Below are 22,045 nucleotides of genomic sequence, written 5' to 3' on the forward strand. Positions count from 1 at the left end.
AAAAAAACTCTCATGGTTCAAACCCACAATATAAAAGCCAGTCAGACTAAGAATACCCACAAACCACAAGTGGTCCAACAGTGAGGGACGCTAACACAAGGAGGCTGAACAGAAAGGAAAGCAAGGTAGAAACTGGATACGCTAATTCAGCCACTGTTTGGATAAGACCTGACTAAAGGTCTGCTTTTTTCCCTTTTATGAACATTTGTGCTTCTCAGGCAGTCGCTTTTGAGCCCCGTACTGTGAGCGGATATTGATCTTCTCCACTGAAACTTCCAGCCACTAATGAGCGTGACCAACTCTTCTGCTTATCGATCGGAGCGCAGTTTCCACCAGACGTCCTCCTCTTCCTCCTCTTCTTCTTCCTCCTCCTCCTCATCCAACCCCTACATGGAGAAGAGCCGGGGACTCTTCGCTGAGGACTTTGGGTCTTTCATGTGCCCAAATGATGCTTTGGGATTTCCAAGTGAGTTACCTTTAATGTCTCATTCACTGTGGATCAATGCGGCTGTTTGTTTATACTGAGTAGGATACTCAGCTCCCAGGAGCATTTTTTGTACAACGCTTTTAACTGTTTAACTAAAAAAAAATCAATATTTGCTGTCCCTCACAGTGCAGGCCACATCCTCGCTGTTATTGATTGCTATTTTCTCGCATCTCCATGACTACGCCTACCCCTTGACTGAGACTAATATAAACACGTCCGATGCGTCAAGGGCAAAAGCGTTCGGATTTACACCACATGTCCGACAGTGTGGCACTTTTGCAGATCTGCTTTGTATGTGTGCATATTTATAGATCATAATAAGTATTAAGTAAGGTAGGAGTGGTGTATGACATTTCAGGGAGGTGACTACCAGGCCAGAGTGTCCTAGAAAGGGGACAGAGGAAAGAGGGCAGTGGAGGACAGGGTAGGACAGGCGCAGGGAATGCATGGGTCAGAGCCAAGGCTGTGACTTCACTGCTGGAGAACGACGCCTGCGAGAGCACTTGGCAGTCGGTTGCTTAGTGACGAAGATACAAAAGGCCGGGCTGGGATTCACGCGGTGAAATGCACACATGCGCCACCAGAGAAGCATATTTATATGCACCGGAATGTTCATTTGCAATTTGGTTGTACATTAATAAGGCCTTTGAAGGTGGGCTTGAGTGGACCCTGCGTAGTTGCTGCTAATTGGGAATATGAACTTCATTGAAATGCAGCATAAAAGCCAGGGGCCATGGAGGGGCTAGATGCATATTCAACCACAGGGTCTCTTTGAATGAATACTCCATGACCCAGCGTAGGCATTAGAATCTATATTATATCTTGATGCTGAAATGGTTTTTCATTTCAGGTCGGACTGGCACACCTGGCAACATCAAAACGCTGGGTGACACCTACCAGTTCACAGTAGATGTTTGTGACTTCTCTCCAGAGGATGTCATTGTGACCACCTCTAACAACCAGATTGAAGTTCGTGCAGAAAAGGTGAAACAATTTCTCAATATATAACATTCTTCAGTAATACTTTACTGAAGGGCAACATTCATAAGGCTACATGACACCTACATAAATGCCTTTCTTAACAACCAAGCTTGTTGTCATAAAGACTGCTTTTGTCACTTTCAGCATCATTTCACCTCAGCAAATGTTCTGCACACTGCTTTTTGGAATAAGCCACAAATGTCTGTACATGTTTATGTCATTTGTCATTAAAGGCTTATGTAGGTGTCATGTACCCTTATTAATGCTGCTCTTCAGTAAAGTGTTGCACATCCTTTTTAAAATCAAGCCTGTGTTTACCTCATTTCTGCCTTTTCTTTAATAGCTTGCTACAGATGGCACAGTGATGAACACCTTCACCCATAAATGCCAGCTACCAGAAGACGTGGACCCCACCTCTGTAACGTCCTCTCTGGGGGCTGACGGGACACTCACCATCAAAGCGCGAAGACATCCAGCTAAACTTGAACATGCACAAACCTTCCGCACTGAAATTAAAATCTAGCCCTCCTTCTTTATATCTTTCAGCTTAGCGTTGTTCTTGTGATCTTGAATCTTATCATTGTTGGAATGCTTTACACTCTTAAAAATAAAGGCTAAGTGGTTCTTGGCTTAGACATACAGTTCTAGGGAAAAAAAAAGTTCTGATATAGAACAGGGCTGTTCAACGTGAGGCCTGTGGGCCACATTTGGCATGTAAAGATGTTTGATTTGGCCTGCCAGAAGGTCACCCTGACTCCCTGACCCCCTCACCTTTTTATTTTAAGCTGCACTCTGTACAATGTTTTCATTAAAATGAAAAAAACTAGCACTACAAAGTTAGGAATATAAAAACATGCTAAAATATGATGTCAGTGCGCTGCTGCTAGTCACCACATAAAGCCTGAAATAATAATTTCGAAGTCAGAGGCGTTTGCGGGAGTTTTTTGGACCACATCAAATGTTTTTACGTATTAATGTCACACACAGGCTCAAAAAGAATGTTAAAGTTTCAAATGCAAACATTACACTGATGAAGATCCGCACAATCGATAATTCGCTTACATCCTTCATTCACCAAGTTTTGCCCGAGTTCTCTTTCAGTTTTCTTTTATTGCACTCATAATCGTCAGATTCATCCACACGAGGAAGGAGTCCGATGCACAATGTTGCAAAATGTTCTTCCGCATGTAATGTGCAATTCCACATTTCCACCAGAGAGGTCTTCAAATCCCCAAAACCTACATATTTTAGCCTATTTTTTTTCCAAATACTTTTATAACATGCAGTTACTACCAGGTTTATTTAGAGTGTTAAAACAGGCAAAACACCAAACACATAAAATAAAATTTAAAAAATCTATATCTGTTGTAAATCTTCTTAATACCACAGTTGTCACTAATTGCATTTCAGATGTAACATCACACACATAGCTACCAGTTATGGGTTAATGACAGAAATAGACAATGATCATAGCAAGCATTGGCACATGGGCAAGAGGCAATTAAGAAGGGAACACTGAAATAATTTATTTTCAGGGAATTTAAAGACAATACATTGTGCTTCATATGTAAGGGAACATACATATTTAAATTTATTTATGCATTATTTTAAAAAATACACTTGTCCACATTTTCCACATACACTGATGATGTGTATAAGGCTATGTGTATAATTAGCCATCAGCCCAGCACTAACATTACACCTTGGCCCCGGTAAACAGGTTTGGGCACTGCTGGTATAGAACCATTACATTCTGTGACATGTCTTTTAAACTTCATAATGGTTCTCCAGACCGAAACGTCTCATTCACAACAATGTTTCTTCAAAGAATCACCCACTGAGAGGTTCCCTATGGAATCAAAAGTGGTTCTTCAAAATCAACCTTTGTTTTTAAGAGTGTGCTCTCTCCATCATTCATTTTTTCATTTCACACTAATATTTCAAATCCAGTGTTAACCAAATTGCAACCATAAAGCTAGAAATACATTAACACATAAATTTTTGAAATAAAATTAGCTGATTGTTGAAATGATACAAACATTTACCCACACCAATAAGAACATTTCTGACAACAATGTCAAATGCATCGATTACATATCAGATTTTCTAGGATGTAATTGTAAAGACTACACAAGGCTGTGTGTGAATAAATGTATATATAAGCTGTTGTGTTGTGCTGCAGTTATCCTACATGAACGCACTGCTGTTTTGTGTTTTGAATAAATGGAGTCACCATGCTTTGTCTGTGTGCTGTGCTTTGGGTTCATGAGTTAATGATCTGGACTGTGTCTGCTGTCAGTACTGGAAACAAAGAGGCAGGCCTCTGACAACTTGGTGGCCTATTAATAGAATATCCTGTCATTATTCAGTCTTCCCTAATACCTTCAAGGCTTTTCATTCTGTGTCATTCATCATTCATCAGGTGATCATTTCATTATCCAGGTGTAGCGTTTTAGCTTTAGAAGCAAAATAGTAAAAAACAAAAATAAATAAACAAGAAGTTATACTGAATATTTGTTAATAAGAGTTTAGAAGATAGAAAGATACATTATGATCTGCATGTTTTTATACTGTAAATAAAACAAAATCAAATAATTTTGAATTACAAAATTGCCACAGAGGCCCAAAACTACCTAGTGTCAGTATCTTTAGCAATCAAGAAACAAGGCCTTTGAAGTACAACGTAGTGCATCATACTGACAGAAATAGCAATGTAATACATACTTTATAATGCGAAAATGAAAAGGGGGGGGGGCAGCTCTCGCATACCCCAGGGACTCTGCTTGAACTCTGTGAGGTCTGGGACGGCTGACCTTTGGGGGGGGGTTGGGGGTATATAGTGTCCTGCTACTGGCTCGCTCTGCCATGTTGTGCAGGAGGCGTGGCTATGCAGAACAGCTACGCAAGGAGGCTTTCAGGAGGTGCGCATTCACAGTACGAGAGACTTTTATTGTAATCAAGTTGTTTTGTTAACTTAAAAGATTTGCGCAAGTGTTGTTTGTGTGATTGTGTCCTGGACTGTGGGCTAGTGTGTGCAGTATTACTGCCTACCTTCAGATGTCTGGCTAGAAGTGACCTGCCTGCTATCTCAGCCATTTCAGCAGCACTGAGCAGCAGTTCTCCACTGCTGTTGTTCAATGAAACAGTATTAATTAAAGTGCTATTTTTCTTTTGCCTTCTTCACAGACACCACAATACTAACAGCGAATCAGACCACAGGAAGACAAATTCCACTAGTTAATTAAAGCACAGGTTGGAAAATAGCATTAATGAATCAGAGCACAGGAGGAAAAATTCCAATAGCTACTCAAAAAAGTGTAGGAGGAGAATAAAGCATAGACAATGCAAATAAACAGCAACAAATGAGGCTTGTTGGTGATTATTTGTGATTCAAGTACATGTATCAGAAATTCTGCCCACTATGGCTTGATTTGGACCTTTGAATCACTAAAAAGGACAGACCTTAAGAATCAACTCAGTAAACTGAGCAGATTCATTGCAAATTATTATTATGATTACTATTACTTTATTGGAACAATGTGACATATACATGCACAATTTATAAGGCAAAATATATGATTTAAGACTGTGATATGGAGAAATCAAACTGAGTAAACTGAGTATGAGCATTATAAGAGACTATATACAGATAGTTCTTCTAGGTATACAGTAAAGTTTAGTGGTAATTTCAAGAATCAGCATTTATGAATAAAGAATTTGGCCAAAATCACTCAATTAACTTTTTTTGCTCTGGAATGAATACTCCAAATGTTATCTTATCAAAGACAAATGCTGCTGTTATAATATTTTGGGATTTTTAACTAACTACTTTAAGTAGATAAAGAGTTTAAGATCAGTACAAGTGAAGGCCCGTTAAATTGTTTCGTAGATGAAGGGCGCCGCTTTGTGGTCAGACAGCAGATGCGTTCGCGCATGCGCACTGCCGAACACCTCACCACGGCTCGGCCACTATCAATCGATCAGAGAGCGGGAGATGGCGGAGTGCGGAGCCCGCGCGCCGAGACCGATCGCCGAATAGCTCGATCGAACGGAACCGCTAGGAGTGGCGAACTGACAGAGTAAGTTCGGCGGTTTGGGTAAATTACACGCAGAGGTGTGAAGCTTTGGGTGCGGTTGCGAGCTACCGATTAAGCGCGTGATAGCGCGTCATCCGGTAAAGAGAAAAGCAAACAAACGGAGCGAAATTACGGGGAGGGCTGCAGGCCGCCGCCGCCGCCACCATGTTGTTTGAGGGCTGCGAGCGGGCCAGGCACGCTGAGTTAATCCCGGATAGCGAGCGGAGCGGGAAGAGAGGACTCCTAATCAATCCGCAACATCGTCAACCTCACTGTGGTGGGGGAAAGGCGACAGTGCGGCTGATGTGAAGCCCTAAACCCATGTTTACTCGTTACACAGACATTTAAAGAACCCATGAAGTTTGTGTGCATTTGTATGTGACGAGCAGCAACCAGTTCCAGTCTGGAGTTGTTCAGTTAGCTGTTTAAGCTAACGCAGCACACATTAACAAACACTGGTGACTAGATAGCTAACGTTAGCTAGTCAGCTAGCTAGGTCCTGACCACTTTTTACGAGGGAAATTAGGAAGATGAACATGTAGTAATTGTCTGACCTTGCTTAGTACAAAAATGTATTTTTTTTTCCAAGATAAAATTACCCCATAGTTAGCTAGTTAGGATACCAAGAGGCTACAGGGTATCCTAGTTTGAATATCATAATATTTTGCCTGTTTAGTCCAAGTAAATACAAGTTGTTTACATAAAGCATTGACATTAATTGTTAGTGGAGACGCAGTCAGAGATCTCTGTTTTAGGTTTAATCATCTCAGTTTTGTTGGTGCAACCCAGGCTTTTAATTCAGGACTAGGCTGGGTACAGAGCATTGACCTCTGCCCTGGCATCTGATGTCAGTGACGAGTTCGGGTGATGAAAATGATTATTTTGACTTGACAATGGTGTCTGACATCACTTAGCCTGACTAATGATATAACGTTAGGGTCATACAGAGTGAGTCTAAAGATTCACACATGTAAACATAAGAGGAAATATGCTAGGCCAAGTATCATCTGCTCCTTTTGACATCTTGTTTTAGGACACTGTTATCCAGAGTGAGGCCTGCAGTCCACTGCGCCAGTGATGGACTTCCCGTGGCACAGTGGAAAAGTGTTGGAGCAGCTTAACCATCAGCGGCAGCTGGGTCTGCTGTGTGACTGCACGTTTGTAGTGGATGGAGTAGACTTCAAGGCCCATAAGGCTGTGTTGGCAGCATGTAGTGCTTACTTCCACACACTGTTTCTGGACCAGAAGGATGTTGTGCATTTGGATATCAGCAATGCTGCAGGTAGAGAGAAATATTCCTTAACCTTCAGACCAATCAGTTTCAAATATATGTGTTGACTTCTAGATGTTTTTTTTTTTCTCCTGTATATTTACTGATTCTATGATCTTTGCAGGTCTTGGGCAAGTTCTTGAGTTTATGTACACGGCCAAGCTGACGTTGAACCCTCAGAATGTAGAGGATGTGCTGGCTGTAGCTACATTTCTTCAGATGCAAGAGATTGTCAATGCTTGTTCTGCTTATAAGTCCCTTGCTGCACCTTCGACATCTAACAGTGGTCAGTACTATACAAGTTATTACCATATATGATGTGGTATTAAAGGGACAATGTACTGATTTTTCAAAATATCTGTGTTATTCAATGGTTGAGATGTAAACAAAGTCATTAAGAGCTAGTTGACATGAAATTGTGCATTGTAGAAAAGATTATCAGCTTAGATTTTCTTTACTGTGGTGGTGATGGGAAGCAGAGGTCACAATGTCTACAACATAACTACAGTAAATACATTTACTGTTTAAAACAACTGATGTTACATGTAATGTTGATGATGCTGAAATAGCAGTAAATCTGAAAAGAATATGTTTTTGGGGAACAATTTTGTTTTACAACACCTTGCATGTACATTGCATGTGCTGTATTTTGAAATGGTAGTGGAATTCCACTTCAGTGTGTTTGCTCGTCTATGTTTTTATTAAAATAATTATCAGGACAAGTGGAGAGACATCAGAGTCTTGCTAAGAAAGATGATGTTACTTCAGTCGAGGGACAGGCCAGAGATGTCTCCGCTGAGAGTGGCGTTCCTGAGGCAGATGAAGCTCCCTCGTCATCAGAAACAACAGAAAGCCAGCAGGCTACATGTAGCACTACTGAGAGACAAAGCACTGGGGCTCAGCAATTAGGGAACAGAGTTGGAAGACCACTGAAGCTTGGTCAGCATGCTAGGCAAAAGAAAGCTGAGGTGCCGGTCACCAAGACAGACACGGAGGAGGAGAGTGCAACAAAAGAAGTAATGGAGTATCAAGATGATCCTTCTGATGCGGATTATACGCCAAGTCAGTGTCCCTTCTCCTCCTCTGTGCCTTACTTTATTTTGATGGCTTTTTTGATATCTCCATAAGGTAATCTGCATTGTTCTTGCAGAATTCTCACAGAGGCCTTCAGCCAGAAGATCTTACGTAAGCACGCGGAGAAGCAAATCAAAATATGCTGCTGAGATCCTGTCCACACAGAGTAAACACCTACTTCTCTTCAGTGTTGTAAATTCTGCTCTTTTTTGACAGGCTGGTGATAACTGTTCTGTTTTTTTGTCCTTTCTAGATGATGCTTCTAGTGAAGGAGGCGCATCAAAGCCTGCCACTGAGGAGAATATGACCGAGGAACAGGAGGAAGAAGAGGAGGCTGGTGGAGAGGAGCAGCCCCTGGAGGAGGAGGATGGACTGATGGAAGCAGAGGATGAAGGGACATCAGGGTCGGCGGATGGAGAAGAGGGGAAGTTTATGAGGTCCGGCGCCATGGCTGAACGCAGTGAGTCCAGAGCGTACGGCTCGGTCACACACAAATGTGAGGTGAGGGTGTTTTTGTTTAGCAGGTGTGATTGTGTATTTGATTGTTTGAACCTTGCAATTTATTTCAGTTCTTCATGCATTTGACACTTAAGAAGCCTGAATTTGAATGATAACATATCTAAATGCACATTAAAAGGCCCATATCATGAAGATCTGTATTTTCCTTTTTTTTAATTAATTTGATGTAGTATGTAAACAGTGTCAATATTTCAAAGCAAACTGTTAACTACCCAGTCTACACAGTCCACATATGGAAATTAAGCTGCACGTGTTAATATACATATATATATATATATATATATATATATATATATATACATAAGAAAAATCTTATTTTTATTTGTTGAAATTGAATTGGGAAAGTGATTTCAGACATGTACAATCAGAAAAGCATAAGATGTTTAAATATATAGATTAACTGTGCACTAAATTTTGCAGAAATTGCCATATTTATAGTTGTTCCCTGTACAGGATGTGTTAACATATTTTTTTACTTAGAAAATGAACAACACATGTTATTTGGCCAGGAATATTTAACCTTTTGCATATGACTGTACACACGTCATTCCTAAAGGCACAGAAACAGAAATGGCCTGCTTAATTCTGAGGGACAAAGAGAGGCAGGAAAATGGTCATGTAAAAAAGAATTGCAATATTTTTAGTACACAAACCCACATAAACATCATAAGTAGACCTCAGGGAAAGAAATTAGATACCAAGAAAATATAGGATATGGGTTATTTAGATGGCCAGTGTTGTTACCATACTCCTATTTGAAATTGTGAGTATTTTGCCTTCTGGTGATGCCTTTTTTTAATTAAAATCCCCCCTCCATTTTCTTATGTCCTTGCTGTTTTTTTTTCAGGACTGTGGCAAGAAGTTTACCCACACAGGGAACTTTAAACGGCACATGCGCATTCACACAGGTGAGAAGCCCTTCACCTGCAGAGACTGCAACAAGGCCTTTTCAGACCCAGCTGCCTGCAAAGCACATGAAAAAACCCACAGGTGAGTCAGTCGTTTCTCTCATCTTCAGCAGCAGCTCTGCAGTGAGGAAACGCCTTGTGTAAATATTGGCCTTTTCCAGTTTCATATATTTATAGAGCCTGCAGCAAATTGGAAAGTGATGAGCTCAGAAACCGACCACAGCTAACTCATGGCCCTTCTGTCCCTCCAGCCCACTGAAGCCGTATTGCTGTTCCACATGTGGGAAGAGCTACCGGCAGATCAGCCTGCTGAACCTCCACAGGAAGCGACACACGGGTGAGGCGCGCTACAGCTGTGATGACTGTGGGAAGCTCTTTACCACGTCGGGCAACCTGAAGCGCCACCAGCTGGTGCACACTGGCGAGAAGCCGTACCACTGCGAATACTGCGAGCGGGCATTCTCTGACCCCACTGCCAAGATGCGCCACCTGGAGACCCATGACACAGACAAAGGCCATAAATGCCCACAATGTGACAAGAAATTCAATCAGGTAAGAAGGAGGATAGTAAACTCTAGAGATAGGGTGGTATAAAAATCCTGTTATTAAATCTTTTACAAAACTTTATGGTTTCGAATATGCATATCTTGAATACAGTCATATACAAAAGTTGGAACACCCTGCATGTTTTGTTGATTTTCTAAATTTCAAAAATCTAAATATTTTCTAAATACTTGTTGATTGAAAATAAGTTAATACGTCCTCTACAAAGAACAAATTGATTGATACCAAACTTGCTATACCTGCTCAAAGCCTACTGTTGAAATAGTTTGCAAAGATTAGTGGACATGTGTTAATAGGGGGTGCTAAAACAATGACTCCATCTATTGAACCTATTTACAAAAATAAAAAATATTTTTCAGTTAGGAAACTTGAAAGCTCATATGAAGATCCATATCGCAGATGGGCCTCTCAAGTGTAAAGAGTGCGGAAAGCAGTTCACCACTTCAGGTGAGGCATTCAGAGAAAGAGGCATTGTGTGTGGTTCTGTATGCGCTATAGAGCTTGACAGTGGTTCCTTTGTACAGGCAACCTGAAGAGACACCTGCGAGTACACAGTGGAGAGAAGCCCTTTGTCTGTATGCACTGTCAGAGAGCCTTCGCTGACCCAGGGGCACTGCAGAGACATGTGCGCATTCATACAGGTGGGCAGCCTTAATTCCTCTCACAGCCTCATAAAAATTGAAATGAAAAGCGTTCTAAAAGCATTTTACACCTGTTTGCACAGACATGCGTTAATCAGACATTTTGCTTCTGTTGCAGGGGAAAAGCCTTGCCTTTGTCTGATTTGTGGAAAAGGCTTCACACAGGCCAGTTCACTCATTGCTCATGTTCGTCAGCACACTGGAGAGAAGCCATATGTATGTGACCGTTGTGGCAAAAGGTAACTGATTTGTGTTGCTGAATGTGAACCTGGTACTATATTGAAAAAAAGTTATGAATGGTTTATAACTGTAACATTATAATATACAGGTTTGTGCAGTCCAGTCAACTAGCCAATCACATCCGTCATCATGACAATATACGACCCCACAAGTGCCATACATGCAACAAAGCATTTGTCAATGTTGGGGACCTCTCCAAACATATCATCATTCATACAGGTACCACAAAAGGATTGTTTGTTTATTTTCTTTTTTAAAAATGTTGTAGTATTCATTCTTTTTTGGTGTAACATTGATCTTATTTTTCTCGATTGGAAGAGGCATCATAAATGTGTCCAAACAAATTACAGCATGGTCATTATTTATCTAGGACTTGGTCAGTTTGTAGTTTCAGTTGAAATGGGGGTGGAAGATAGGACAATATTTATCATCGTGATAAATTACATTGTCACAATCTGCTTTTCTGAGCATGTTGTGGATATCTTTAAGTATTGTAATGTTATACTTTTGCCATATCCCTCACCCCTAAGCTGAAAGCCAGAGTCAGAATGGTTTTCAAAGCATCAAACAGTGTCGTTTATAATGGCTGTAGAGCCTCAAAAGTGGTTTTCCTCATTCATTTAGGATTTTTTATGTAACCACAGGGGAGAAACCTTTTCTTTGCGACAAGTGTGGTCGTGGGTTTAACCGCGTGGACAACCTTCGCTCCCATGTTAAGACTGTTCACCAGGGCAAGGCAGGCATGAAGAGACTGATGGTGGCTGAGGATGATGGGGAAGACAAGCTGCTCACTGCCTCTGCCTCAGCTTCTGAACTGGATGACAATGAAGTCAACATTGTTACAGTTACCACGGATGACATTGTGACTTTAGCTACAGAAGCCCTGGCAGCCAGTGCGGTAGCACAGCTGACTGGTAAGAGAATCAGTGTGAGTCAATATGCTTTATAACAGAATATAACAGTAAAGAATTCTGACAAAGAATAATGTTAGAAGTAGCGCTGAGTTAGATTTGCTTTGATTTTTTGAATGTAAAGATGATTTGTGAAAGCTAGTCGTGGTGATGTGGGGATATCCTGACATGTTGTTCTACTCACCTGGTCCAGTGGTGCCTGTAGCAGCATCTGTATCTGCGGATGAAACTGAGGCTCTGAAAGCAGAGATCACAAAGGCAGTGGAGAAAGTGCAGGAGGCTGGTGAGACAAAACATTCACGCACATACCTGAGGCCTATTTGGCAGACTAGTTTTGATGTTAATACCTCTTTATATTAGGCATGCACTGCAATTATGTCCATTTTGGTTGAAAATGGTAAAAAGCAGCACTTTTTTTGGCCAAAAGAGAAGAAAGACTGAACATTTTGGCTGAAAAAGCCCAAAAGTTTAAATATGACTGCAACAAAGTATCAAAATCTAATGCTGATCAGTTCATTTGATTGATAATGAAAGAAACTGTGATTATTTCCTTTGCTCTCCTGTGCTGCTTTGCGCAGATGTGTTCAAGGTTTCTGCTGCAGCAGATAAACAGTGGGGTGACAAAAAGAGGTTCTTGTGGAACTGTTTCAGGGTTTCTATGAGGGACATTAGACATGAAGTTTGTAATCACTGTTTAATCTAAGTATCAAGAGAGGCTATGAGGCTTGAGAACTTTTCCGCTACAGGTTTGATATCATTCGAAAACACGACACCCTGCTTGATACTCACAATACAGCAAAACAGCAGAACAACAAAAGAAAGCACAGTAGCACACTAACCTCATCTATAGCCATAGTTTTTGAAATGATGAAAGAAATCTCAAATAACACTGCGAAAGTGGAAAGTATATCTAAAAAATAATGAAATTCATTGCCTTTCTGACCAACCGTTCTTTGTTGGATTGAGGCATTTTTATGAAATACGGTAATAATATTAGTCGGTTTATTTTAGGCAAACTCTCTTTATTTTTGTCAGCTAAGTTTTGTCCTACTGAAAGTAGATTTTTTTCAATAATACAAGTGTATGAAATGTTTACTAACGCAGAGAGCAGTTAGCGTTTTCAAATTGTGTAAAAAAAAAAAAAAGTAAAAATGGACTACTGACAACGACTGACTACTGAAAAATGACTGTGACAACATGCATCTACTTATCATTCTTGCATGCCAACATGTTCCCTTACACCTTTCGCATATTTAGAACTCAGTCTTTTTATTCCTCCATCCATTTAGATCCCAATACTCAGATCTTGTATGCCTGCGACTCCTGTGGTGAGAAGTTCCTGGATGCTAGCTCACTGGCCCAGCACGTGCGCATCCACACGGCCCAAGCCCTGGTCATGTTTCAAGCAGACTCCGACTTTTACCAGCAGTATGCAGCGGACGGCACCTGGCAGGCCACTGAGCAGGTCATTCAGGGAGGAGAGCTCCTCTTCCGGACGCGGGAGGGCGAAGAAGAGGCCGGCGATGGCAGTCAGAGTGAGATAGCCCAGGCTGAAGCTCAGACTGAAGAAGGGGACGAGCAGGCAGATCCCCAGACAGAGGACGGGACAGACACTGTACAGATTTGTGAGACTCAGACTCAGTGAGGTTTTCCTCACATTACAAACAAACTGGGGACACTTAAGATGTTTATATAACATACAGATTTCTAGTTTTGAAAATCAAAGCTAATGTGTCTTTATTCTGAGTTGTTTTTATAAATTGGTATGGAAGATTAAAAAGAAACCTCTCAAACCATAGCACAAGTGCATGATATCAAATATGTAGCAAATCTTGCTTAGGTTGTACTATTTAAAAAGAAGCTATTTGTCTGAATGGATATGAATGCTAATTCTTGTTATTTGTATATTGCTCTTTATGATAATTGTCAGACACTGATAAAAGACAAAAAAGACTATATTGACTACGATTCTCACATTTAGACATGTGCGTTAAACAGAGGTGGGTAGTGCAAACCAGCAGCAGAAGTGTCCAGACAGCTGGATTAAAATTCTTTCAGAACCTGAATTTAACCTCTGGAGTTAAATGTATCCGGATTTATGCCGTTATTATAAAACAACTTATACTTTTCAGAAAAGCATATATAAAACATCCATAATTGGTATTGGATTGATTTTGTTTTTTATTAAAATGCACCAGTATTCATCTATGCTACCTACTTCTAGTGATTCTATCCATGTCTTGTGGGCTACTGTAAGTAAAATGGGTCATATTCTACCTTTTTCCTCTGAGGCCCACTTATGATGCTTGTGTGGGTTTATGTACTAAAAACATTCATAATTTATTTGTACATTAGCATTTTTCAACCATTCTTTATCCCTTAGAATTAAAAGAGAGTTTTTTTGTGTTACTGTGCCTTTAGGACTGATATACAGTCATATGCAAAAATTTTAACACCTTTGGTCAAATTACATGTTATTTTAATTTTCTGTGAAAAAAAAAAGAACACAGGGAACTGAAATTCAGAGTGTGTTTTAAACAAAACTTGGCCAGGGGCGCCTAAATGTTTGCACACAACTATATGTAAATATTGGCAAGATGCAGCCCGCATTGAAACATTTCTTATAACTTCACCTTGAATGAGCAGGTTCAAACTGCTGTAGGCTGAACTGCCAGATGTAGGAAGGTGGTCAGATCACTCTTGCTGAGGTACTGCACATTACATTACATTACAGGTCATACAACATAACACGATGTATTGCCACCATATTGAGTTAAATTTGACAGTATAGCAGTGCTCCAAATTTGAAAATGACAGTAAAAGACTGGAATACGGTTTTCATGAAATGCTGCTGTGCAAATGACATCACCATCAGCCTGGAACCACAGCTAGGTAGCGGTGCTCACTTCATGCATACAATTACAACATTCACTACATAGAGATGTCTCTAACTTACCTAATCAAAGAGATTAATCACTCTCTCTCATTCTGTCCATCGGAAAATTGTAGAATATGCACACGTTTCTGTCAGAGCTGTGAGTAGCACTGCTCCATTTTTCTTTCAGTAGTGGCACAAAGAAATTGTTGTAGTTCAAATATATGTTAATCTGTCCATTTATATGGCTCAACAAATGTTCTACTATTTGGACCCTGTGTTGTGTTTGTAGCTACTGTATTTGTATGTTTGCAGAAAGTTCCAGCTCTCCCACATGTCAAGATGTTGATTTTTGTGACATCACAAAAACAATGAACTCAAAAAGGTCAGTTTTGCAATTTAGTTTCCATGTATAGACTGTATAAAGGGAAAGAATATGTTTTAAAGTTTAACAATGTTTACTAGCTCTTTTATTTAAAAACAATACCTATTTGATTTTAATTGAAAGTAATATTTACTTAGTAATGGCAGTATATGGGATATTTCCCCCTGCAGGGCCTGCAGTTTTATGAACTATCTTTGTTCCATGACGAACGATCAGAGAATAGCTGTGTCCCAATTTAGGAGCTTCGTCCTTCAGAGGCTGCATTTGTAGGCTGATTGCGTCACAGTGGCACAAACTGCTTCACTCAGGCACTCAGTAACAGTAATGATAACCAAGTATCACTTAGTAGCAGAAATGCTAACCAATCATCACTCAGTAACAGTAAAGCTAACCAATCAGCACTCAGTAGCAGTAAAGCTAAGCAATCGTCACTGAGTAGCAGTAAAGCTAACCAATCATCACTCAGTGGCAGTAATGCTAACCAATCAGCACTCAGTGGCAGTAATGCTAACCAATCATCACTCTGGCAGTAAAGCTAACCAATCAGCACTCAGTGGTATTTTAATTTAATTGATTTTTTCGTTTTTAGTCGTTTAGCTCCATTTGGCCCCATTCATTCAGGACTCGCTCGCGGGCGCCCTCTGGCGTTTCGCAGTGCTGTTTTTGATAGACGGGAGAAAAAGGGGAGTGGCCAGGCTTCCCTTACACCGGCTCTGGCGCGATGTGATTGGCTGCGTCGTCGGGTCAGAGGTTACGTCCCTGTTAGCGCTGACGTTGTCCAAGGAAGGAAAATGGCGATGGACGGTTCGGCAATGAGGGGCATCAGAAAAAGGGGTTTAGTTATGTCTCCGTCGTTTTCTGCAGGATTCAGTAGCAGCGTTCTGTTCGTTTTGTCCGCGGCTTTGGTGCTGCAGGTCGTTTCGGGAGACGGGAAGACTCTGGTTCTGCTGGACAACCCGAACATCAGAGACACCCATTCAATCTTCTTCCGCAGCCTAGCAGGTCAGACAGACCCAGCCGCTCTCAGCCGCCGCAGACATAAAGTGATGAAAATATGCATGTTGCAAATTCTGTCTTGGTTACACGTTTAAATGTGTTTAAACTAAATGCGTCGTGTTTTGGTAAAGCTTTCTTAATCTCACCCCACTGACAAGCATGCAGGTGAGCGCGGCTTCCTGCCTTTAGCTTTGAACTCAGATTTACCTGTGAAGGTTTCTGAAACGTAGCGTTAGCTGAGAGAGGAGGTCAATATGAGTTTGTCTTCGGAATAAATCACGGTATCAGATAATTTTAAGGTTAGCGTTTATAAAATTAATGCTCTATGCCAAAAATGTCTTACAGAACGTATTTTCTTTTTTGTTTCCTTTTTAACTTAACGTTACTGTTTTGTTCACTCATAGTTAAAGTGAGCCTCACACTGTACAGCACATTTCCAAACAAGGAAACTTCATATTTTTGTTTATTATTATTATGTTGTTGTTACGAATGAACCTGTTTTTGCAAATCAATATTGAAGCTTCCAGCATGTCCAGTAAATGACACACTGCAGGTAGCTGTCAGGTCCTGGACCACTTGTATAGCTAGTGCACAAAATAAAAAAAAAAGAAAAGGTAAAAACATCCACTTTGCAGTGGTGAAGCTGCTATTGTAGTAAACATATCACAAATTTAATGCTCATTGATGATCAATAAATATAATTATAATATTATAAAACTCAGTATAATAATAATATAATCAAAGCATTATTATGGAATCTAAATATCATGATAAACCATTATAGACTATGTATTTCCCGGCTCAATATGGTGCTACAACTTTTTGCTTGCTGTAGTGTTTTATTTCCTGCTCTTCTCCTCAGATCGTGGTTTTGACCTCACGTTCAAGACCGCTGATGATCCTAGCCTCTCCTTGATCAAGTATGGCCAGTTTCTCTATGACCATCTCATCATTTTCTCCCCATCTGTGGAAGGTATGGCTGACACTCAGTACTTTGTTACCAAGGTAAATCTCTGTGGATGACTTTTTTGCTCACCCTGGAGTTTAATGTTTATCTCTTTCAGATTTTGGAGGTAACATTAATGTGGAGACCATCACAGCATTCATCGATGGTGGGGGCAACGTTCTGGTTGCAGCAAGTTCAGATATTGGTGAGCTTTTTTTTTTTAATATTACTATTTTTTTTCCTCAAACTTTACATGGTGTGTGAAACAGAATTTTAATGATGGTTGAAGATTGTTATTGTGCTGCTGTCGGGTTAGGAATGTGTTGTTCATTCCTGCAGGTGACCCTCTGCGAGAGCTGGGTAGTGAATGTGGTATTGAGTTCGATGAAGAAAAGACTGCTGTCATTGACCATCATAACTTTGATGTGTCTGATCCTGGTGAGGTGAGTAGCAGAAGGTTCTGTATGAATATGAGCTTGAACTGTGATCAAAATGTGTAGCTTCAGCTGATATTATTTTATTAAACAAATTTTAATCTGATTGGGGCAAAAAAACAAGCTCCTTGGCATTTTCAACAGCTTGAATAGGATATTTATTTTTTGCATTTTGTGAACATTTGTCTCTGTTTGTCCTTTTATAGCACACCCTGATTGTTGCAGATCCAGAAAATCTTCTTAAGGCTCCAACTATTGTTGGCAAGCCCACTGAGAAACCCATCCTCTTCAAAGGTGTTGGGTGGGTGAACTTCATATTTTTGCACAGTTGCTAGTTTAAATGTGGGTGCTTTTGTTGCATGTTGATGATGGGTCCATTTTGGATAGTAGTAAATGGTCAAGCAGAACAAAATTATTTAGTTCTTAATGGTAATTTTTTTTTTTCTCCCCAGCATGGTGGCAGATCCTGACAACCCCCTGGTCCTGGACATTCTGACAGGCTCCTCCACCTCTTACTCCTACTTCCCTGATCGTCCAATTACGCAAGTGTGTAGTCTGATATGTATTGTTAAAATAGTAATATCAGTATTGGTGAAGGATTACTAGAATTACACTCATTTATTTTTATTTTTTGGACTAGAATTTGTGTGTATGATATTAGACCCCATTTTTAAATATTTTCCCTTGAAAACCTCACTTAGAGTGCCATAATAATCCAAGTAAACTATTAATGAATAAATAAGTCATGTTTCTATTTCAAACTTTAAAGGGCACACAGTTATTTTTTCCCTCTTACACAAACTTATGTTTGTGCTTTTGTAATTTGTTTTTGTGTACCCAAAACACTTGTTATACTTTTTTCTCTGTGACTATTTCCCCAACCTTTTTTTATTCCTTAGAATTAAACAGACTGCTTTTGTTACTATGCTGATATTAAGGCTGATATATGTAAATGACATTGTTCTAATTGATTGTCCTGAATGGTGCCTCATTCCAAGAGCAGTTCAGGCTGAAGTGCTCCTTAGTGAGTTTCATGCTTTCTTCCTTCTCAGTTTAAGTCACTTTGTTTTTATATTACAGTACCCTCATGCAGTTGGTAAGAACACCCTCCTGATTGCTGGTCTCCAGGCAAGAAACAATGCTCGTGTGGTCTTCAGCGGTTCTTTGCATTTCTTCAGTGATGCCTTCTTCAACTCCCCTGTGCAGAAAGCCACACCAGGATCAAAGAGGTTTGGCTTGTTTTTTAGTGATAAGAATTCCTTCCTCCGGGTCATTTATCAGATCTCCCTTAATTATTGTTATGTCTTAGCTCAGGCTAACTGGTAGCACCCATGCTAGCACTTGTGCTAACAAATTAAAAAGTTCAGTATCACAAAATAACAATTAGAAGCACACAAAAGAGTACATTTAAAAACATTTTGAACATTGAAAAACTGGCTTTACCGGATGTTCAGTACAGACATACATGTTTGAGAATAGAAAAAAAATCATTGTAGGCTAATTTTGGGGAGGGGGGGTGGATTCTGGAAACCATGTTTGCATTAATCAAATCAGGGAAATATTGTGGTGTCTTTTCATTAAAGCAGCATGTTTTCACATCTAATAATGTGGAGGTTTGAGCTAAGAAAGCTGCCCCTTCAAATGTGCTAATGCTACAGTTAACTGGACAATTTCACTGAGTTTTTCCTTCGCTTGATGGAGAAAGTAGCACTTAGTGATGGTTGTGATTGGCTGAGAGGCTTGTCAAATGCTGTATGTCAAACTGTCATTTGCAGTTGTGCCTAAGGCAGAAACAAGCGTCTGACCATAAAAAAAAAATGTTAAACTGGTTAGTCTTATAAATTGTTGAAATATCTCAGTTGACAGTGCTCATTTGTAAGCCTCAATGTTCTACTTAAAATAAATGACATTACAAAATGTCTTCATGCCTTGTAGAGCATAAAAGTATGTAGCATTGGCAAGCATACTCTGGTTAAGGAGATGTTTATTGTTTAGGTTCCCACAGACTGGTAACCAGGAGCTAGCTGAGGCCCTGTCCCGCTGGGTGTTCAAAGAGGCAGGTGTCCTTAGGGTTGGGGCTGTTACTCATCACCCAGTGGGTGAGAGCACTCCCCCTGCTGCTTATACCATCACTGACCTGGTGGTGAGTCATCTTATACTTTTTTCTCAGATTTGCAAACATTCTTTTTTTTCACTCATATAGCAAATAGCACAAAACGTCTGAATTCTAAAATGCTTTGTCAGTGGTTGAAGTGCAGTGTCGACATTTACTTTCTGCATCCATATTGCTGATTACAGGAATACAGCATTGTGATCGAGATGCTGTCTGAAGGTCGCTGGGTGCCGTTTGATGGAGATGACATTCAGCTGGAGTTTGTCAGAATTGACCCCTTCGTCAGGACCTATCTCAAGAAAAATGGTATCCACAAACATCTTTGGTCTCTTCACATCTTGTTAACTTTTGACAGTGTGTGGTAACATTAACTGTGCTCACATTCACACTAATGGTTCTGTATTAGTTTAAATAAGGGCGCTTTCACAACCACCTTTTTTGGTCACTTTTGGACTCGTCCGAACCAAAATAGCAGGTGTGAAAGGTGCCTCGGACCAAAGGACCACAGCCAAAGACGTGATTATGTAAACCACAGGATGCAGTCGTCATAGTCCTACTAACGTCTTAGTCGACTTAAACTTAGCCAGATTAAAACATGTCCATTGGCCACTGATATTTGCCAGATTATTTGAGATTTTTTGTAAAGCTTTCTGTAGTACCATTTTATGGCACCCAAAACAAGTACAAGTGACAAAAAACAATAGGGTTCACATCTTTGGGGGAAGGGAGAGAGAGATCTCATGCTAAATATGTTAAACATCAGAAATAGACATCATTAGCTATTTAAATGGATGAGGGGGAAACTGGTACTTTAAAACAGTGGAAAACTAGACCGACTATTCTGTGCATGTAACCTTTATTGAAGCTGTAAGACACTGGATATGTACTAAAAATAAAACATCATTTTAATATTTCTGTTCTGTATTTCAATATTTGCTCCATCTACACAGGTGGCAAATACAGTGTCCAGTTTAAGCTGCCAGACGTGTACGGAGTGTTTCAGTTCAAAGTTGACTACAACAGACTGGGCTACACACATCTTTACTCCTCCACACAGGTAAGTGGATTTGTTTGAATATTCAGGTTCCCTTTTATAGGCTGTAGGTTCAGATTCTATTTTGTGATGTATTGTAAACATATATGTACTGTAGTAAAGGTTTTTTTCTTTTCGTTTTTGTTTTGCAGGTGTCCGTGCGTCCACTGCAACACACTCAATATGAGCGCTTTATTCCTTCTGCTTACCCCTACTATGCCAGTGTCTTCTCCATGATGGCTGGACTGTTCATCTTCAGTGTGGTTTTCCTTCACATGAAAGAGAAGGAGAAGTCAGATTAAAAGACAGGAGAGAAGTGATTTTCTTCAAAATTGTAATGAGATTGGGTTGATCCGGTCTTCTTGCACATCAGTGGGTGAAATCTGAACTGTGCTGGTGTGGGGTCTTTCTCATGAGTCATGATATGCCACTACAACTTTGCACAGCATTTGTAAACTTGGGTTAAGAAAATCTTTTTGTATGAGTTCATGGGGTTTTGAGCAATGGTCAGGCTAAGTCATCGTTCAGTTATTTAAAGAAAATGAGAGGTCCCATTGTGTAAATTTAAACATTGTTTTGATTAGACCTTATGCACTGATCCGTTTGTTCATGAAGCTTGAATGTGTGAAGAAAAAGATGTTAAAATTCTTTTAAAAACACCAATGTTCATTAAAATGTCCATTCCACCTCTCTAAAAAGCTTGTGAACTGTTCTTTTGGTCAGTTGTCAGTAGTCTTTTTCTAAGGAGCGTAGTCTAATGTCAGTCCTCTTCTCCAGAATTAAGTACACCGCCATTAGTAGTAAATTTTTAGTACATATTGGGCCGGCTTCCCGGACATGGATTAGGCTAGTCATGGACTAAAAAGTGTTCTGAATGGAGATTCTCCCCTGAAAGGAACGTGTAGTGCAGGACTAGAGTTAACCTCTGCCTGGGAAACTGGCCCATTGTAGAGTAGGTTATGTGGTTTTGGATGCATCCCATGGGATAGGAGTGCCTTTTCACTAGGAAGCAATGCTGCATGAAGTAAGTTATAATTTATTTACTCTTCAAAAATACTATATTTTGGTTGCTACTGATTTTGGATTTTATCATTCATCCTTTATCGACCAAAAAAGTGTTGTAAATTTTTAATGCTTTATTTTACTGTTTTTTGTTTTGTTTTTTTTTGTTACATGCTTATGAAAGAGATCTGTAGGAGTTTCTATAGTTCTTGTAAGAGTTTAACAGTAAATCTGGGCAGTTAATTTAATATAGTGTAACACTGCTATAGACTACTATAGAATATTTCTAGAATATTATACCGAAACGCAAGCTTCTGAGTTGCTTGCAGCGTTAGTCCTTTTGTATTGAAGAGCTCAAGTAGGACTTTTATTTTGAAAAGAGCATCTCAGTACATCACCAATATTTATATCTAGACCACAGAATTAATCAACGTATTCTCACATATTTAATCGATGACAACTAAAACGTGGCTGCCTAATGTGCGTTTTATCTGTCGAGATTCAATTCTGCTACCCTTAGCAGGTGTTGTGTAGTGTGCTATATTTAAAACTAGTGACCAGCGCCAGTGGAGCATGTGATGTTTTGTCAT

At 39.9% G+C, this 22,045-nt stretch overlaps 3 protein-coding genes across 3 annotated transcripts; all 3 read left to right on the forward strand.

Moving 5' to 3' along the window:
* On the forward strand, window positions 1-3,705 carry hspb7 (heat shock protein family, member 7 (cardiovascular)). Its single transcript, XM_036592183.1, has 4 exons — window positions 1-125; window positions 219-466; window positions 1,338-1,471; window positions 1,812-3,705. The coding sequence occupies exons 2-4, from the start codon at window positions 286-288 to the stop codon at window positions 1,989-1,991; spliced, it is 495 nt and encodes a 164-aa protein (XP_036448076.1). The 5' UTR covers window positions 1-125; window positions 219-285; the 3' UTR covers window positions 1,992-3,705.
* Window positions 3,706-5,443: 1,738 nt separating this feature from the next.
* zbtb17 (zinc finger and BTB domain containing 17) lies at window positions 5,444-13,517 on the forward strand. Its single transcript, XM_036592206.1, has 15 exons — window positions 5,444-5,547; window positions 6,578-6,826; window positions 6,939-7,100; window positions 7,532-7,876; window positions 7,965-8,054; window positions 8,142-8,389; window positions 9,255-9,397; window positions 9,567-9,867; window positions 10,239-10,326; window positions 10,404-10,520; window positions 10,639-10,759; window positions 10,849-10,979; window positions 11,405-11,674; window positions 11,865-11,954; window positions 12,961-13,517. Exons 2-15 carry the CDS (start codon window positions 6,622-6,624, stop codon window positions 13,314-13,316), a joined length of 2,667 nt encoding a protein of 888 aa, XP_036448099.1. The 5' UTR covers window positions 5,444-5,547; window positions 6,578-6,621; the 3' UTR covers window positions 13,317-13,517.
* Window positions 13,518-15,683: 2,166 nt separating this feature from the next.
* ddost (dolichyl-diphosphooligosaccharide--protein glycosyltransferase subunit (non-catalytic)) lies at window positions 15,684-21,151 on the forward strand. Its single transcript, XM_036591901.1, has 11 exons — window positions 15,684-15,933; window positions 16,790-16,900; window positions 16,992-17,078; window positions 17,213-17,316; window positions 17,514-17,608; window positions 17,760-17,853; window positions 18,388-18,536; window positions 19,303-19,450; window positions 19,606-19,726; window positions 20,371-20,477; window positions 20,606-21,151. Exons 1-11 carry the CDS (start codon window positions 15,723-15,725, stop codon window positions 20,753-20,755), a joined length of 1,377 nt encoding a protein of 458 aa, XP_036447794.1. The 5' UTR covers window positions 15,684-15,722; the 3' UTR covers window positions 20,756-21,151.
* Window positions 21,152-22,045: the final 894 nt, after the last annotated feature.

Source organism: Colossoma macropomum, unplaced genomic scaffold, assembly GCF_904425465.1.
Source record: "Colossoma macropomum unplaced genomic scaffold, Colossoma_macropomum, whole genome shotgun sequence".
NCBI lineage: Eukaryota > Metazoa > Chordata > Actinopteri > Characiformes > Serrasalmidae > Colossoma > Colossoma macropomum.

Coding starts and splice junctions, on each gene's coding strand:
- hspb7 (XM_036592183.1), top strand. CDS start 286: ATGAGCGTGACCAACTCTTCTGCTTATCGATCGGAGCGCAGTTTCCAC. Junction 467..1,337: donor TGATGCTTTGGGATTTCCAA/GTGAGTTACCTT, acceptor TTTTCATTTCAG/GTCGGACTGGCACACCTGGC. Junction 1,472..1,811: donor TTGAAGTTCGTGCAGAAAAG/GTGAAACAATTT, acceptor TTTCTTTAATAG/CTTGCTACAGATGGCACAGT.
- zbtb17 (XM_036592206.1), top strand. CDS start 6,622: ATGGACTTCCCGTGGCACAGTGGAAAAGTGTTGGAGCAGCTTAACCAT. Junction 7,101..7,531: donor ACCTTCGACATCTAACAGTG/GTCAGTACTATA, acceptor AATAATTATCAG/GACAAGTGGAGAGACATCAG. Junction 9,868..10,238: donor GTGACAAGAAATTCAATCAG/GTAAGAAGGAGG, acceptor AATATTTTTCAG/TTAGGAAACTTGAAAGCTCA.
- ddost (XM_036591901.1), top strand. CDS start 15,723: ATGGCGATGGACGGTTCGGCAATGAGGGGCATCAGAAAAAGGGGTTTA. Junction 16,901..16,991: donor TTTCTCCCCATCTGTGGAAG/GTATGGCTGACA, acceptor TATCTCTTTCAG/ATTTTGGAGGTAACATTAAT. Junction 17,317..17,513: donor ATGTGTCTGATCCTGGTGAG/GTGAGTAGCAGA, acceptor GTCCTTTTATAG/CACACCCTGATTGTTGCAGA.